The following is an 18510-nucleotide window of genomic DNA, read 5'->3' as shown; positions in this document are numbered from 1 at the left end:
TTGGTGCGCAGTTGAGGGGCTGGCTGAGGGAGGAGGGCTGTGGGTGTACCTAGGCCAGGCAGAAATACGTAGGCTAGGCCCCTCCGTAATGCAGGGCATGTGGCACTCCACCCCACCTCAGTAGTGGGCCATGTACAGGTATAGATGCCCCTGTGGCATCCATGTGTGCAGATGTCCACCATAGGCATGTAGGCCAGATCCCAGGATTTGCTTGTGTAGAGGCCAAGAGCACGGTGTAGTGCAGGAGGCTGCTGTGTCTGTATTGTCCGCCAACGGTAGCGGTAAGCCATGCACTCAACCTGTCTTTCTTCTGTCGTCCCCTCCCCCTTTTTCTGCTCTCCCTGTTCTTTTGTGCATCAGCATCATCAGGCGGAAGTACAGTGGCACCGGGGCACGAGGGAGCTGCATCCCACATGGCCATGGAGGGCCACACCACTGACTCTGAATGCACCAGTGGGACGGAGGGCGAGGGGAGCTACACGTCGGTCACCGGATCACCAACCAGCGACACGGACTCATCCGCCGATGGGAGCTCCCTTGTGGTGGAGACACCATCTGTGCCCCCCACTTTTACAGGTACAGCCGCCATCTCCCCTACCAGCACCGCCCTCCCAGCAGCCCCTCAGCGTTCACCCCGTGCCCGCTCACCCAGGAGGGTGGGCATCACCTTCGCCCCAGGCACCTCAGGCCCTGTCCAAGTCACCCCTGCTGTCCTCAGTGAGGAGGCCATTGACCTCCTCAGGTCACTCACTGTTGGGCAGTCTACCATTGTGAATGCCATCCAGGGTGTAAAAAGGGAGTTGCAACACACAAATGCATTCCTGGAGGGCATTCATTCTGGCCAGGCTGCCCATCATCGAACCCTGCAATCTCTGGCCTCAGCACTGATGGCAGCCATTGTCCCTGTCTCTAGCCTCCCCCTTCCAACTTCCTCCACCCACATCCAATCCCCCGTACCCCAGCCTGTCCCAAGCACACCATCAGACAAGCATGCATACACCTTAACACCCAAAAGTAGCTCAGGCGAACATAGGCACCACACAACCCACAGGCACACACACAAGCATCACCCACATGCAGACACAGCAACATCCACTGCCTCCACTGGGTCCCCCTCCTCGTCGTCTGCCTCCTCCCTCCCAGTCTCGTCTACACTCTCACCTGCATGCACTACATCTACAGGCACCAGGACTCGCACCAGAACACCCAGCACCACACCCCGCTCACCTGCACTCACCACCTCCACTCCCGGCGGCCGGGACGCCACCGCGAGCACCGTCGTCACTGGCCAGGAGACCACTGCCAGAGTCAGTGCCCAGGAGGGCACAAGTATCGTCACTGGTCAGGAGACCACCGCCAGAGTCATTGCCCTGGAGGGCACAAGTATCGTCACTGGTCAGGAGACCACCGCCAGAGTCAGTGCCCTGGAGGGCCCCGGCAGCCACAGCCCCGCTGGGCAATGATGAACCGTCATGCCACACACCAATGCACAGGTCAGAGACCGCCATGGCAAAGCACCGCTGAACAGGGCAAAGACCACCATGGAAAGCACCGCTGAACAGTCCAGAGACCGCCATGGCAAGCACCGCTGAACAGTCCAGAGACCGCCATGGCAAAGCACTGCTGAACAGGGCAAAGACCGCCATGGCAAGCACAGCTGAACAGTCCAGAGACCGCCAAGGCAAAGCACCGCTGAACAGGGCAAGCACCGCCAACTCAAGCACCGCTGAACAGTCCAGAGACCGCCATGGAAAGCACCGCTGAACAGTCCAGAGACCGCCATGGCAAGCACCGCTGAACAGTCCAGAGACCGCCATGGCAAAGCACCGCTGAACAGGACAAAGACCGCCATGGCAAGCACCGCTGAACAGTCCAGAGACCGCCATGGCAAAGCACCGCTGAACAGGGCAAGCACCGCCAACTCAAGCACCGCTGAACAGTCCAGAGACCGCCATGGCAAAGCACCGCTGAACAGGGCAAGCTCCACCAACTCAAGCACCGCTGACCCATGTGCGGCAGGGAAGTGACGGAACTGGGACCGTCAGGGTGAGAGTGATGCACTCTGGGCACCAGTCCCCCTCCAGAACCAGTGGAGAACAGCATCCACTCCGTCTGTCCTGCACAGGATGAAGCACTCTGGGCACCAGTCCCCCTCCAGAACCAGTGGAGAACAGCATCCACTCCGTCTGTCCTGCACAGGATGAAGCACTCTGGGCACCAGTCCCCCTCCAGAACCAGTGGAGACTGTCATCCACTTGAGAGACTGTGGCTTTGCACTCCCCAGGATAAAGCAGTGGGCAACCCACCCACTGTAGAGACTTGGGAGACTGTGGCTTTGCACTCCCCAGGATATGGCAGTGGGCAACCCACCCACTGTAGAGACTTGAGAGACTGTGGCTTTGCACTCCCCTGGATATGGCAGTGGGCAACCCACCCACTGTAGAGACTTGAGAGACTGTGGCTTTGCACTCCCCAGGAAATGGCAGTGGGCAACCCACCCACTGTAGAGACTTGAGAGACTGTGGCTTTGCACTCCCCAGGATACATCAATGGGCATGAAGCCCCGTCGTGGATATGGCGTGGAGCTGTAATCCGGCTGAGGTGCCACCCCTTTCCCTTCCCCCTGAGGTGCCTGTTGTTTTTCTCTCTGATGCCCCGGCAGTGTTCTCTCCGTTTGTGCACAGGTATCTTGTGTGGGCCTCGCCCATGCATTTTTGGCCTAGTGGTGCACGGACATTGAGATGTGCATATCTGCACTACTTCTCGTAATGTATATACCTTTGTATGAGTTTATATATATCTGTATATATTTGAGACATGTATTTTGATACATTACAATGTTTGAACTGATTTCGTTTTGTCTTTGCATTCTTCCGGGGGGGTTGTGGGTTGTTACTGTGATGTTTGTAAATGCATTGGTGTGTGTTGTAGTGGGTGAGGGTGGGGGTGTTGCGTGTGTGTCCCCCTGACTTTTGCCTCCCCCCTCCCCTATGTCGTAGGTGCAGTACTCACTGTTGTCTTCACTGCCGCCGGCGCTGGTCTTCGTAGATGAGTAGGAAGAAAAGGGCAGGTAGGATTTGTAATTCCGGCTCCATGGTGTTCTCCTTCCTCGTGGGATGTGTTCAGGTGAGCGTTTTCCCATTGCAGAAACTGTTTACGCCGTGTTTTTATCCACGGTGAATCCGCCCCGGAAAAGGTGGCGGATTGGCGGGTTGTGATGCTATGGGCGGTACATTGTCTTCCACCTGTCTGTTGGCGGTGACCACCGCACTGCTTGTCTGTACCGCCGTGGCGGGCGGAGTGTTAAAGTGGCTATCTTTGTTGGTGGTTTCAGCCACGGTCATAATTCCCTTTTTTTGTCTGCTGGACTGTTTGCGGTATTACCGCACCTTTAACACCGTCCGCCAGGGTTGTAATGACCACCATTGTCATTTACAACGCCAATAGGTCTAATTCTCACAAATGTGAGACCTATTGCATTGCAAATGCTTGTTTTCTTAATAGGAGGGGGCTTGGGGCCAGCATGGGATTTAGTATAAACAGCCTTGTGGGTTCTCAGTTCCCAGCTAACATAGTGATCTTATGTATCTTTTCAAAAATGTGCTGTTTAGTTGCTGCTTGCCTCGGGCATTTAGCATAGAAAGTAGCATTGCACAACGAGGTGAACAAGCATACTATAAAATATAATTTGCAGAGGAGCCAATTTAGCAAAATAAAAGGTTGGTCCCAAGCAATATGAGCAGCACAGTTAAACAATATGTGATCCTCTTTATCTGTAGGATTTACGCGAGGACAGGGCGTCGCAAACTAAAGCCCTGAGCCACGTGTATGGCAGCACACCTCAGCTAACTTACATTTGCCAGAAATCCCTCCCTTGAACTCAGTAAGAGACATTGTCCATGCAAGCAATTAACTGTTAAAGGAATTGCGAGAACCTTTCAAGTTAAGTACACTGAAATGCGTTAAAGAAAACAAACAAGCAGTGTAATTGGCCGAAAAAGGGAAGAGAAACATGTGCTTCACGTTTGGGTCACGAAAAAAGTTAACATAGCATGTGAGATGTAAAAGCAGCAGCACTCTTCTAAATTAAGTCTTATTCAGTATTAGAATTCTGTTTTCTAATTGTTTATCTTTTTGAAGCCTTCAAAGAGTAAATCCTACCACATGTAGGCTTTCTTCTATTTCTATGATCGGCGAGCTGTCTCCACGTGTCGTCCTTCTTTTATGCCTACGCTTCAGTGTGTTTACACCTGTTCATGATGGCAGAAGGCAGGAGCAGCGGGGCTCCACGGCAAGGAAGTGATATCCTTCAGCCCGTAGGGCTGCTGCCGAGGGCGCGGTACTATCTGGGCTGGTGCTGGACGTATCTGTGGTTGCTTTGGCTGTTTATGGTGGTCTTTTTGCTTTATATCCTCAGGGGTCCGCTGAAGCTTTATGAGAACTTGCTGGCAGGTGAGACTTAGTCGCTTTTTATGTGAAAACTGCTTTGGGGTATTGGAGAGAATTACGTTGTACACAGTAGAGTGTGACCCAGCGTACGGAATATTTATGACTGTGTGATGGTAGTGGGTGACGGAATGGTAAACCTATAGTTAGACAGGGTCTTGGACAATTGCCTTGTGGAATTTAAGGGATTTTATTCTCTAAGAAAAGTCACTGCAGGTGTGCATGCGGGAATGTGGTAAAACGGCGCGACTCTACTCTGTGCGTGAAAAGGGTCAGTGGTCCCATTCGTTGAGAGGAATACCTGACCCTGCTCGTGCGCTCGTTTGTAGAGCCCAAAACGTGAACCTAGGGAGAGACCCTAATCTAGACACGCCAACACTTCTAATGTTGGCTGGGTGCTGCTTTCAACTATTAAAATGGAACCGATGCTCATTAAGTTTCCCTACCTAAACTATACACTCTTCCATTCAAGTTTGTGGGTAAAATTAAATTCCATTTCTTTCTTAAATCTCAAGAAGTGATCCCAAGTGCTGGGTAAGCAGAACTTTAAGTGGGATGAATAAAGTTGGCGGGGGGCTTCAGAAGTTTAGAAGCCTACCCAAGAAACCCTTCGATGAGGCGAGGTTTATGACACCGGGCGTGGCTTAAAACAAGGAAACTAAAATCCTGTGTTTTCATGGGGTGCCATAGGACTAATTATCCGCTGCTCCTCTGTGGGTTTTCTGTAATTGCATCCAATCGTTTTGCTCATTAAAAGGGAGGCCCTACCATCGAGGAAGAAAGAATCAAAATCCTTGAATTTAGGGGGAAAACACTCTACAGCATTACCTTATTTTAAATATTTAGCAATAGTCAGCATGACGTTTGTATCTGTAGCAGTAAATAGATGCATTCAAACCAGAAAAGTGATGCAGTTGAGAGAGCGTATTTTATATAAGCTATATTTGCATGAAATGTTTATGAATTAAGGTGTGATGATGCAGCATAGAAACTATAATAACAGCAATTTTGCTTAGACGTGCTCTTGAATTGTGACCACGAAGAGTGGCCACCAATGTATACGCAAACTAATAATGATGATCAAAATGTTTGTTACATTCAAATGATCTTATACTAACATTTGCGTTATTAAATCTTTATTGAAAACCTCATAGGCCTTAAGTTAGTATGAGCTGCAGCTTAGCTACTTGGCTCTCATATTAAATGCATTTTCTATTCTTCAGTGTGCTGACTCACAAAGGGTCATGACCCTGTTTATTCCTTTCTCTTCGACTTGGAAGGTGAATGTAACCATGTAAATCCGTTTCCCACCGCTTCTCATCGTCTCACAAAATAAATGTTAAAATGAATTGAAACAGTGTAGATTAATGTAATGTACAAGGTCATTCAAACCGGTGAAGACAATCGAACTGCTGACCAAAAGATGTGCAAAGAATTATAAAAAGATGAAATCACACCGGACGTGCCATTTCTGAAGACGTCAATTACGAAGACCAATCAAAAACTTGTAAAACAATATGGGGTGAAGATTAGGATTACCTAATGCTTAATTTGATAGGTTAAAGATAGTGGGGTATAACAAACGACCAATAGAAGTTTGGGGGAATGTACTACGAAAAAGGGATAAAAACCCATGTCACAGGAAGTCATCGGGAATTAGGTAGGGAATACTATTGATTTCATCCAGAAAGTCTGTCACTCTGTTTGGTGACTTTTTGGTTTACTTAAAACCATCCTTGCCCTTAGATTGCCCATTTACACTTTACCTCCGTATGAGGGAAGTGCCCTTTTGCCCCAGAGCTGAGTTCTGACTGTTGGCGATTTGACTGATGTCCTGAAGACGAAGACTGAACCTGTGCGCTGACCTAATCCTTGGAGGGTAATTATGATAATGCATTTGTAATTTGTCCGTTTGCTTTTCCCTTCTAGGTACCAACTGCTTGCTTTTGACAGAGACCTTAGCTAGATGTTTTCCAAATTGGTGTTCTAAATTGTTTTGCATGAAGCCCAACATGCGAATGCTAATCAGTGGTTAGGACAGGTGCTCACCAAAACTGACGCAAATTGACAAACGACCGAGACGATGCTTTGTTGGAACTGACGCGATATTGACACTCTGCTAAACTTGATCTTTGTTCATGCCGTGTTATGTTCTGATGTTTGTGATTCTCGCTTTAATGAAATCTTATCAAAGTTGCCATATCGTGACTATGCTATTATCTTTCTTGGTGTTGAGATTAACGCAATTGCTATTAGACTGTAATTAATAGGGAATAAAACTTATAAAAATTCCTCTAAACAAGGTGTGGTTATTCATGGCTGAAAGATCATGGTAATGTCTTTGAATTGATTAATGACTTTGACTAAAGTGAAATGTATTGTCGTAATAAATATTGATGACATTATTGACGTTCTGATTGACATATTGATTAGCTATCTCGTCCTAAAGTGTCTCTCAACTGGGTCAAAAGATTCATTGGCCTAAAACGAGTCCTGATGTGTAATAAATTATCATAAAGGGACGCGTTAACACAGTCTTTGAGCAAGGATTCTATTCTGTTATAAAGAAACAGAATATCACAGGGGTGTGGCATTTTAGAATATTTCTACTTGTGTAAGGGATGGGGGGCGGTCCATGTCCTTTATATAACAGTGATGTGACAAATGATTGCCGCTTTTTCATTATGTCAGAGCTGTGGTAATAGCCTCTCTAATTATGTTAGGGCTCACATTATATCATGGTTGGGATTCTAGCAAGGATCTAATTCGTTGCCCTTACGCAAATCTACAGACATGGACTAAAAGTAGTTCAAATCAAATCAAATCAAATCATTAACATTTATAAAGCGCGCTACTCACCCGTGCGGGTCTCAAGGCGCTAGGGGGGAAAGGGGGGGTTATCGCTGCTCGAACAGCCAAGTCTTTAGGAGTCTCCGGAAAGCGGAGTGGTCCTGGGTGGTCCTGAGGCTGGTGGGGAGGGAGTTCCAGGTCTTGGCCGCCAGGAAGGAGAAAGATCTCCCACCCGCCGTGGAGCGGCGGGTGCGAGGGACGGCAGCAAGTGCGAGGCCAGCGGAGCGGAGGGGGCGGGTGGGGACGTAGAAGCTGAGGCGTCTGTTGAGGTATTCCGGTCCCTTGTTGTGGAGGGCTTTGTGTGCGTGGGTGAGAAGACGGAAGGTGATCCTTTTGCTGACTGGGAGCCAATGCAGGTGTCTCAGGTGTGCGGAGATGTGGCTGTTGCGGGGTACGTCGAGGATGAGGCGGGCCGAGGCGTTTTGGATGTGTTGCAGGCGGTTTTGGAGTTTGGCGGTGGTCCCGGCGTAGAGGGTGTTGCCGTAGTCCAGGCGACTCGTGACAAGGGCGTGGGTCACGGTTTTTCTGGTGTCGGCGGGGATCCAGCGGAAGATCTTGCGGAGCATGCGGAGAGTGAGGAAGCAGGCGGAGGACACGGCGTTGACTTGCTTGGTCATGGTGAGAAGAGGGTCCAAGATGAAGCCGAGGTTGCGGGTGTGGTCTGCGGGGGTCGGTGCGGTGCCGAGGGCCGTGGGCCACCAGGAGTCGTCCCAGGCGGACAGGGTGTTGCTGAGGATGAGGACTTCCGTTTTTTCAGAGTTCAGCTTTAGGCGGCTGAGCCTCATCCAATCTGCGACGTCCTTCATACCCTCTTGTAGGTTGGTCTTGGCGCAGGCGGGGTCCTTGGTGAGGGAGAGTACAAGTTGGGTGTCGTCGGCGTAGGAGGTGATGATGATGTCGTGCTTGCGTACGATGTCGGCGAGGGGGCTCATGTAGACATTGAAGAGTGTCGGGCTGAGCGATGAGCCTTGAGGTACGCCGCAGATGATCTTGGTGGGTTCTGAGCGAAACGGAGGGAGGTAAACTCTTTGGGAGCGGTTAGCGAGGAAGGAGGCGATCCAGTCCAGGGCCTGGCCTTGGATCCCGGTGGAGCGTAGGCGGGTGATTAGGGTGCGGTGACAGACGGTGTCAAAGGCAGCCGAGAGGTCGAGGAGAATGAGGGCGACTGTTTCACCGTTGTCCATCAGGGTTCTGATGTCGTCTGTGACTGAGATGAGGGCGGTTTCCGTGCTGTGGTTGGTTCGGAATCCGGTTTGTGAAGGGTCGAGCAGGTTGTTGTCTTCCAGGAAGGTGGTCAGCTGTTTGTTGACGGTCTTTTCTATTACCTTGGCTGGGAAAGGTAGAAGAGAGATGGGGCGGAAGTTTTTCAGGTCGCTTGGGTCAGCCGTAGGTTTCTTTAGTAGGGCGTTGACTTCAGCGTGCTTCCAGCATTCGGGGAAGGTAGCAGAAGAAAAAGAAGAGTTGATGACGGTCTGGAGGTGCGGGGCGATGATGTCGTCGGCTTTGTTAAAGATGAAGTGCGGGCAGGGGTCCGAAGGGGCGCCGGAGTGGATAGAGATAGTTGGAAGGGGGAGTTCCAGAATTGGAATACCCTGTGAGTCTGTGCCACTGACATGATCAAGGATATTCACCAACTCCTTTCCATCTGATCCCACACTGAAAAAGGCTGGACATTTTCTCCTGACAGGAGTAAAACTGTTCGGGTGAGGGGGTTGTAGGCGAATAGTGCAGGCAGTTGGCCATATGTTACATTACTGACTGTAAACCCGCACCAGTTTGTTTCAGTCCCACCCCTTTTCCATTGCATATTGTTCCCCCCCCGATCTTTCTTTTTCATTTCCCACTACTCTGTTGGTAGATTTCCTCTTCTTTCTTGCTCAGGTGTTCTTTATCGGATGATGATCTGTATCCCATGTTGGACTGGTCAGTCTGGCACCTCCAAATCGGCCATCTTGAAATGACCAGTGTATGGCCAGTTTGTTGTCCCTTCCACAGTGTTACAGCCCACTGAAGCAAAACAAAAGAACTGGAAATTGGTCACACACTGGCCATTTAAAGAAGCTGACCCATCTGGTAGTGAAAGACTGCCTGACAGACTAATCCTACCATGCCTCTCTCTGTTTCAGCCCTTCCTCTTCTTAGCAAATTGCAAGTTGCCTCTGTCAAGCATTGTTTCTTTTAATATTTGCTTTTAGTCACACCGTGTGCTGACGTCAGTCACTCACACTTAGCTCATATTGTTTTTGACGCAAAGCCAGAGTCTGTCATCTTCCTCAAGCCAGGTCGAACCTTCACTTGCACACTCACTTCTAATATGAACAGAGTGGACCATGGATATGACCAGCAAGTTCACATTGACATATTATAGATTGCTGCAGAGGCCATAGGTGGGAAGTATGTTGGCATGATAATCGGAAGAGGTACTGTGGACCACTTTTGTGTAACTGTCAACATTCCATAGACGCCCCTGTTTGTATCTGATGGTGTATCGCGCTCCCCAGACTGGGTACTCGTAGATGAACCCGCCAAACACAGAGCGTGGTCTTACACGCCTTTTTTCTTCTGCTTGCAAGCTCAAGTTCAACATTCTAAACATGAAATATATTCACCACACCTTACTACTTACGTCACAGTTCTCTGGAGCCCATCAGGAACCAAAAAGATCCTGTCATCGCTAACTCACACACTACATATCACCTCCTTGTTAAACAGTAACTGAAAAAAATATATATTACACTTCCTTCATAAGTCGTCCTAGAGCTTTGACTACACAACCTGATCGTGTCCTCTGAGGCTGCTAAGAAAAGTATCCATGACTGATGATGGTGTTTAAGGGACGGATGCCATCTGAGAGCTCTCTGTAGTCTCATTTGAAACAGTCTCATCTCTGACATTAGTAACTGGGGAATGATGAGGCACATGTGTGATGAATCTCGCGTAATGGACTTATTAGTGCGGTGAGCAGTCACCATTTGTTCTTTGCTAGTCACAACTTCAAACTGTTCAGCATCAAAGGGCACATTAGATTTACATTTTCTCTTTTGTCATAGCAATACTCAGTCTTCTTTTTTGAAAGTAATGTTCTTGGCACATTGTTTGTCAGCGTATACTTTCCTCCTTTGTTTAAGACCCAAGTCTTTGACAAAGTTTACCACATCTTGTAGATCTCCTGTTTGTTCTGTGGTAACATGATCGTTATGGTTCTCCCAAACATCAGTTTTGCAGGACTTTCACCTGTTGTTGAATGGGGAGTCAACTGATAACCTGGAAGAGTATCCTTGAGAGCTGCCTTCAGAATAAGTTTTTCCAATTCAACATGCAGTACAGTCTTTTTAAGGGTGCCCATAGAGCGTTCAATGACATAATTTGCTTGTGACCAAACCTGTGTGATTTTTCTGATGCTTCACATTGAGATGAATAAGAAAGCCTCAGAATTTTCAAATGTTGAAAGGCAGACTATTGTCAGACTTTAGAACTGAAGGAACACCCCATGTTGCAAAAATATCTTCTAATCTCTCAATGACTTTTTCTTGAGTAAAAGACGAGAGATTTTCTACTATTGGAAAATGGGAGTATTCATCCATGTTCACCATTGAGTGATGTCCAGACAAGAAGACCAAATTAATCAACAATTCTCTCCCTTACATATTTTGGTAAATCTAGCATGTTCAAGGCATGCTGAGTGACTTTGAGAATAAGCAATTGCACAAATGACAGGCTTTCAATTCTTTAACAACTGTCTCATCAAGATGAGGAAACCAAATTCTGAGAGCTCGCTTAGTGGCAACAATTCCACAATGTCCTTCAAGGGCTTCTCAGTTACTTGTTGTCACAGACTCTTCTTGCACCCCATAAGACAATAATTTCTTGAGTAATGGAGCATTCAACTTTTACATTCTTGAACGTCTGATTTTCACTGTTACATGTAAGAGGTTGTGTTTTTTTTTTCCAGGAGTAATGTGCAATAATGTCCATCAGTATCAACATGTCACTATATACTTGTTGCAGTAATAATTTGTTTAAAAGAAATAGCAGCAGGGGTGTTTGATTTTACAATGAAGTTAATGTAAGCTTCAGCCGCTTTGGAAGGGGGTGCCACAACACTGTACTGGCACTGGTGAAAAGTAGTCAGCAGGGCTTTGATCTTACCTTGGTTGATGCACGATAGTGTAGTTGTATTCCTGTAGTTGCAAACCCCAACGTTCAGTTCTGGGAGGCATCTTGTCTTTTGGATTGCCAAAGATGGTAATCCATGCTTGATCAGTTACAAGAGTGAAATGTTTTCCATATAAGAATATGTGGCAATGTTCACAAGCCCACACCACTGCTAAACTTTCTTTTTCAGGTTGTGAATAGGTACATTCAGTTTGTGATAAACATCTGCTTGCACATGCCATAGTATGCCTTTCAGCAGTTGGGTGACCATTGTGCTGGTCATGGATTGAGCCTAACCCAGGGATCGTTTAGTGTCGATTTGCTTCAGCAGATATTGCCGCCTGGCCTTGTATGCTATTGTACAAGGTCGCTTCTGGCATCATTTTGTGTTCTCAGTGTGACGCACTACGATTCTTTTCTTCACTTTGCAGACGATTACAACATGGTTCTATTTCCTGCAGCCCTTGCATATTTGTCCTGTGGCCGGACACGTATCTTCATGTGGAAACTAAAATCCGCATCTGAAGCACAGTTTCTTTTTCTTTTGAGACATCACCTTGTGTCCTTCAGCCTTGTGTTTTTGCTTACTTTTCATACTCATGACTGACAAATTGTGGGCGAGTCTGGCCTCCATGTCGGCAGTTTTTTTTCTCCAGTCTGCACGTTCCTCAGCTCTGGCGGCCATAAATACTCGCTCTAGTCTAAGTGTTCCTCTCGGAACTCGTCGTCTGAATGAATCTAACAACCATCTATACCTCTGAGAAGTATGGCTTCTTCATCATTGAATTAATTGAACTTAGAATATTTTAATGTAACATGTCTGTCAACAAATTTGTCAATTGTTTCACCAGCTCTTTGTCTTTCCTGGCTGAAAATATATATTTTTTAATCAATATTTGTGATTGGATTGCACTTGCGATTTCGCGCTTCTTTGATTTGACGGTATGGTACTTCATCCATATGTGGTATTTTCTTTATTACTTTTTACTCCTTCAGTGGCAAAATGCTTGAAGTATTTGACAATCTTGGTTGTCTGTTTCTTCCAGTGCATCAATGAAATCATCAAAATTTTCTATCCAGGCTGCCCATCTGTCACCAATATTTTGCTTCTTGGTGGTATTGAAAGGAGGTGGTGTTTAATAGTGCAGCAGTGTCATAACTTGTGGAACTTTATACTATTATGACCAGAGCTTGCTCCGGCAGCATCTGCTGCCCTCTCGTTCTGACACTTTCATCACACACTAGCCACATGCTACTACCTGGGTCGTTGCCGCCAGTCTCTGGCTGTGAAGTGCTGTCTTCTTCTTTAGCTGTGAGTAGCGGCTTTGTTTCTTGCATGGGTTCTTCATCCTTCTCACCTCTTTGCATTGTATGTAATGTACTTGATTTTCACTGGCTTTAGCGTTTACTTGTATCAGGCTATCACTACTTTTAGCATTTCTTTGCTTTCAGCTGTCTCTGCCTTTATCACTTATCTGTACCTGGTGATCACTGCCTTTAGCTTTATTGTTCTGTATATCATATAGCTCTGTTGTGTTGTAGTGTGGTATCTCTTTCACAGCCTCATCAGGAGATTCCTGACAAATGTTAAACAGATTTCTCTGTAGGACCTTCATCTTCTTCAAAAGCTTGTCACTGGCTGGAGTGGCGCTTTGACGCAACATACACCAAATGTCGATCTTCACTTCAGCTGAGACACAGGTGGCACGCACCAGCAGTTTGCTGGACCATGGCAAACTCTCTCTGAGAGAGCATGGTCGGCTCTTCCGGTTACGTATTCTCTACCTCGTTGCCAGTTGCAGCGTCCTTCCCAGCCTGAGTACTTGTAAATTGACATGCCACACACACCGTTTGATCTTACACACCTTTATTCTTCTATGTGCAAGCGCAAACTCCACATTAAATCTATTCACCACACCTTACCACTTGCGTCATAGTTCAACAGAGTCCATCAGGAACCAATAGGATCTGACATTGCTAACTTAAAATACACTACAGGTGGGTACCCAGCTTCATCACTGAAGGGTGTGGTCAGGGTGTGTGCCTAGGCAGACTAGTTAAGGCTTAATAACAACAAAGTAGTGAGAGGGATAGGTAACAATCTTACCACTACCCTCTCAAACGTAACCACTCACAACAACATTTTTGTTGTAAGCGGGTGGAATAAGAATCTGTTAATAAGATGAGAATCTCCTTCATTTAAGAAAAGGAATACTGAGGGAGATGGTTGAGCTGACTGATGCGGAAATCTAATTTACAAAGTACTAGTGAATCATTTGGTGCCTTGTGGTAGGAAATGGGAGTCCGATTTATTTTTCTACATTTACTATGTTAAGGTGCAGTTTTGAAAGGAGTAGTAGTACATTGCATTAAATATGTGCAACATATGATGGAATCTAAATACAAACCAAGATATTATGATGGAAAATGGTTAGAAGTAGGGATGAGTTTCGAAGAGGAGGGCAAAGTTGATGATATCCGTTTTTTGGGAGGAGTAAAGTATAAGATTCCTGGGAACTGTTCAATGTTGGATAGCAGTGTGGCACTTAGAGATGCATGTTTGGTAACATAATTAAAGTGGGTATGAAAGGAGAAGATTTGTGTGTCATCTGTGTGAAAGTGATTGGGGGAAGTGGAAAACAAAGAAGGTGATCCCAAGGGAAACGCTATATGAGGGGGAAAAAGGAGTGGCCGTTGTACTGAATTATGAAGTCATCTCACTAGTAGATTGTCCGTGATCTCCTGTAATCCCATGCTGCTGTGAAAGGGTTCTATTTTAATAGAAGAACCATTTTAGATCAGAGCCTGTGATACCAATAGTATGGAGTATAAAAGCAATGTAGGATGATCCAGAAGACTGAAAATAGAGGATAGGTAACTGGAGTAATCAGATGAAATAAACGTTATGAGATGCAAGAGGGTACTTGTGAAGGTTGTAAGAAAGAGAGCGGTTTTACATTGGTTGAAAGTTATCTGCTCAAGTATCTAGGCAAACAAAGGAGGTTGGGGAAACTAGACTCATAAGGTGGCAAAATAGTGAGGGTGTTACTAATATTGGAGCTCTTAAGTGCGAACTTAAATGCAAAGTCCTTGGCTAAAAGTGAAGGGTAGAGATAGTGGGGCTGTTAGGTTATCAATTGTGCATAGTAGACGGGCACCTAGTCTAAGCCAGAGGATATTTTGAAAGTTTTATTGTGCACAATGAGTGTTCAAAGCTTCTTGTATATATCAAAACTTTGTGGAGACTTATTTATTTTCAGCCATGCGTTAATGAGTACTTTCATTTTATTTTTTGTGAGTGAATGCCTAGGCTGTGGAGAGGAGAGAATGAGCGTAAGAGATTACATGTTGTCAAAAGCACATTGGATGGTATAGTGAACTGGTAAACGCATATGAGATGCTGGACTGGTGTCAGATGTTTGTATTTAGTGTAGGAAAGGAGGAAGACAGCCAGCCGTGAGCGTGTTATACTCATGAGATGGTGGGATTTGGGGTCCGGACTGCCTGGTAGTCCTTTTCAGAATGGGAGAGAACAATAGTAGCGGGTGAGAAACGTTAGCGTGTTAGATAATATCATGAGATATATTGTAATGTCCTGTGTTTGTGTGTAAGATAGGAGCAAGTTACTAATTGAGCAAAGAAGATGTTCTGTATTTGAACAGTGAAGTTTTAAGTTGAAATTTCCAAGAAGAAAAAGATGAGGGAGGTAGCAGAAAGATCAACAGTGTCTGGGTCTCTTTGAGAAAAAAAGAAGTGACACTAGTGGGCAATATTGTTAAAATATTAAATTTAAAAATGGCAAAAATTGTAGTCAAATTAAAACAAGGTAGGGATCTAGTTTTATCGGAACAGGTGTGGCTTTTCAGTGTTTTGTTGAGAATAATACCAACACCACTACTTTTGCAATTGTTAATTTGTATATCAGCAAATGTAGCATAGTTTTTATGAGGGGCTGATATAATGATTGTCCTATGGCCAATCCAATTATCAGTGATGGATGTAGCTGTGGGGTTGTGTGTGTTGAAGTGACCACCGATGAAGGATGTTCTGCAACAGAGACCGTGTGTTCCATAAGCATATTGATTAGACTGCTATTGTGCAAAACTATACATCCGTTATTTTTTTGGTGTCCTAATCTGTTTGGTATGGCAATCATGCCATCTAGTGGGAAGTCAGTGGATTACAGTTTAAACCGAGTGAGGAAGATTTCAGTCCCGAGGTTTTCTTACTACTTTATTGAAGTCGGTTAAAACTATTAAACGGACACCCTACTCACGTGTTGCTTCCCCATCAGATAACGGCCATCAAGGTTGCATCCTCCTCCCCAGACCTTTGCATCGGCTGTCCTCTCCCCACCAGGATTTTTTTTTTTCTGCCATCCGTCCCCACCTCGTCTTCCTAGCTCACTTTGATTTGCTTCCACCCTGTGCGTGTTATTCCTCCCCACGTTCTTCCTTCCCACCAGCTGTTTGTCCCGGCACTAGTATTTTCAGTTATATATTTTTGGGTGCCTGGCAGCTACCATTTAATCCTTGACCGCTGTGCTTTGTAAGTTAAAGGAAAAAATGCTTACACGAAAGTGTAAATTACTTTATTTACCGATCCAGGTTGCGCCCACTATCTTGGAACGGTCAAGTACCCGTTTTAGTCTGTAAGCGCATGCCGGGTGATGCAAGTACACACAATCATGAACGATGGTGAGCATATGGGATGACACAACAGTTTACATGTGGATGTTTGTGTCATTGTGCCATTTGTTTTAGGTTTTTGTTTTGCCAGATCTGTACAAAAGCTGCAAAAGCATTGCCAAAGCCAGTAGGTGAAAAAGGCGAGACTATAATACTTTTTTTTATGTATAATATGCTGTTAGCTTTACACTCATCCTACTGTGTGAGGCACAGCACATTAAATGCTCCATTCTTAGTTTTTTTCTGGTCTGCTTAAGCACATTTTTTGCCAGTGGAAATCGAACGCATACCTTCAAGGACGAGGCGGAGTCGGTTGAGGACCTGGTAACAATATAAAATAAATGTTAGGAATGTCTCCTTAATGTTCACAAAGCAAAACTAGGTTTTGAGCTTTTCTGTGAATGGGGCATATTGGGATGCAACTGTTTAATAGATCTGCTGCATCACAAATTAAACGCGGGGGTGCAAACACTTCGTTGCTGACTGGTGTACATTTGTTTATCGTAGTCTTTTACTATCCACGGCATCCAGTGGTACCAAAGAATATTTTCACGCCTCTAGATGTTGTGACATGTAATTAACGACTTGTCTCTCCTTTTAGACAAATTCTATAGTTGTTTTCAGACATTGAATATGGAGAAGATGTCCGTTGTTTAATAAAGGAAAGTGCATGCTCACAGTTTGTGCTTCTTCTGTCATGTGGCGCTGTAGAGGAGTCCAGTGCATATTTTCAACCTTTCTTGTGTGTCACAATCCATTTAATCCGGAATTTGTTTTCCCTTTCTCATTGCAGTGACTGTATTTTTAAACACGCTCACGCCCAAGTTCTTCGTTGCTCTAACAGGGACTTCGTCTTTCATATCTGGGCTGATATTGGTGAGCATTTTCATATCGTTTGTGCATACACCACTTTGTTATTTTATGGACTGCATTTCATAACCTGACATGCTTCAGATGAAGTTGTGATATGAGTAGATACTTGCTCAAAGTTGCACATGCTTATTATTTAGGCGTTGCAGAACACATTCGTAAACAGGTAATGTACTGTTTCACACCGATAGCATGGTTCAATTCGTGTAATACATTTCAGAAATTCACATAACTCTTAGCTCTCTAACATAATAAAACTATTTTCCACAGATTCGTTTAACAGTCCTTTAGGGCAAAGTCCAACAGACAGTGCAGCTGTCAGGTTGGAAAACACTTTTGGAGCCATTCTGAAAGGTGATCTAGGAATACATTCCTCCCATTGCTCACTATTTGTTTTGTGTTTTAAACTCCAAAGTGCTTGCTTTGCAATTGTTGGCTTAATTTGTTTTAGCACCTTGAGCTTGCCTTTTTCCTTCCCATGCAGCATAGCCTTTTTACCACCTCTCTGATTTGCTCCTTGCATTCTTCCAAGGGTGCTCGCTTTTCAGGAGCTCTTGTTATTTTTTGTGCAGCCCTCCATGAGAGTACATGTGTTTTGCACTTGTGTCCATTGTATTCTTCTCTTCTCCCTGCACTCTGTCCCCAAGGTCTGTGCATGCTTATGCACTCCAGCTTCCACATTATCCCCATTAACCATTTTGCGCTTTCGTTTCCCATGTGCTTCTATGCTGCCTCTGTGTTGATCATAGTGAAAGGGAAGGCTAGATTAACCCTCACCAAACAGTCTTTAGGGCTAAGCAACTGTTTCATAGGCAAACCTGATCCCTAGTCCAAACGCTGCCAACTGTGGCTGTCTGTCATCATACAGTTTCCTCGTGCCCTGAATACAGACTCCAATCCCTACAGGCCTTAATTCCTACAGTTCCCGGCCTCCTTCCCCCCTCTTAATAATAATAATAATAATAATAATATTATTATTTTTCACCACAAGCAGAACGACTTGCTGTCAATCAATTCTATACTTGAGTAATGATCTTTTAGCAGATTCTTCTTATTTGGGGTGGTCCCTCAGTCAATTTGTCATGATGATGACCTGGTGAATCATGAAAGGTTGAAACGCCGATAACCTTATACCAACTGAAAAATATATGGAATGTTTAATGAGCAAAGGAATTATTATGACCTGAATTATTCCATGCATATTCATGAAATTGTTACTAATTTTCGCACTTCTTTGCACATTGCATTCGGGGCACTCTCTACCGCCCATGTATTTAAGATGCTGCTTGATCCCTAATTGACATTAAATGTATTAATATCTTTTTGATAATTCCTGGCCATTCCTTTCTTTTGTTTTCTTGTTTCCTTTATGACTATATAATAAGTATGACATTAATTGTATTATTGTAGCTCTGAAGATACCTGTTGGATATTGTTTTTTAATACCAGATATATCCAGGTCCTCTTTGGTTTATAGGTGAGTACTGTTGTGCATATTGTT

At 45.3% G+C, this 18510-nt stretch overlaps 1 protein-coding gene across 1 annotated transcript in view; it reads left to right on the top strand.

Moving 5' to 3' along the window:
* Window positions 1-4243: 4243 nt before the first annotated feature.
* ST7L (suppression of tumorigenicity 7 like) overlaps window positions 4244-18510 on the top strand; it is a 782219-nt gene continuing 767952 nt past the window's right edge. The window contains exons 1-2 of the mRNA XM_069238668.1: window positions 4244-4452; window positions 16933-17015. Coding sequence (XP_069094769.1) covers window positions 4257-4452; window positions 16933-17015 — 279 coding nt within the window. The 5' untranslated portion in view covers window positions 4244-4256. The remainder of the gene's footprint in view (window positions 4453-16932; window positions 17016-18510) is intronic.

This window comes from Pleurodeles waltl, chromosome 6 (assembly GCF_031143425.1).
Source record: "Pleurodeles waltl isolate 20211129_DDA chromosome 6, aPleWal1.hap1.20221129, whole genome shotgun sequence".
NCBI classification, from domain to species: Eukaryota; Metazoa; Chordata; class Amphibia; order Caudata; family Salamandridae; genus Pleurodeles; species Pleurodeles waltl.
This window is presented reverse-complemented; position numbering and strand designations above follow the sequence as displayed.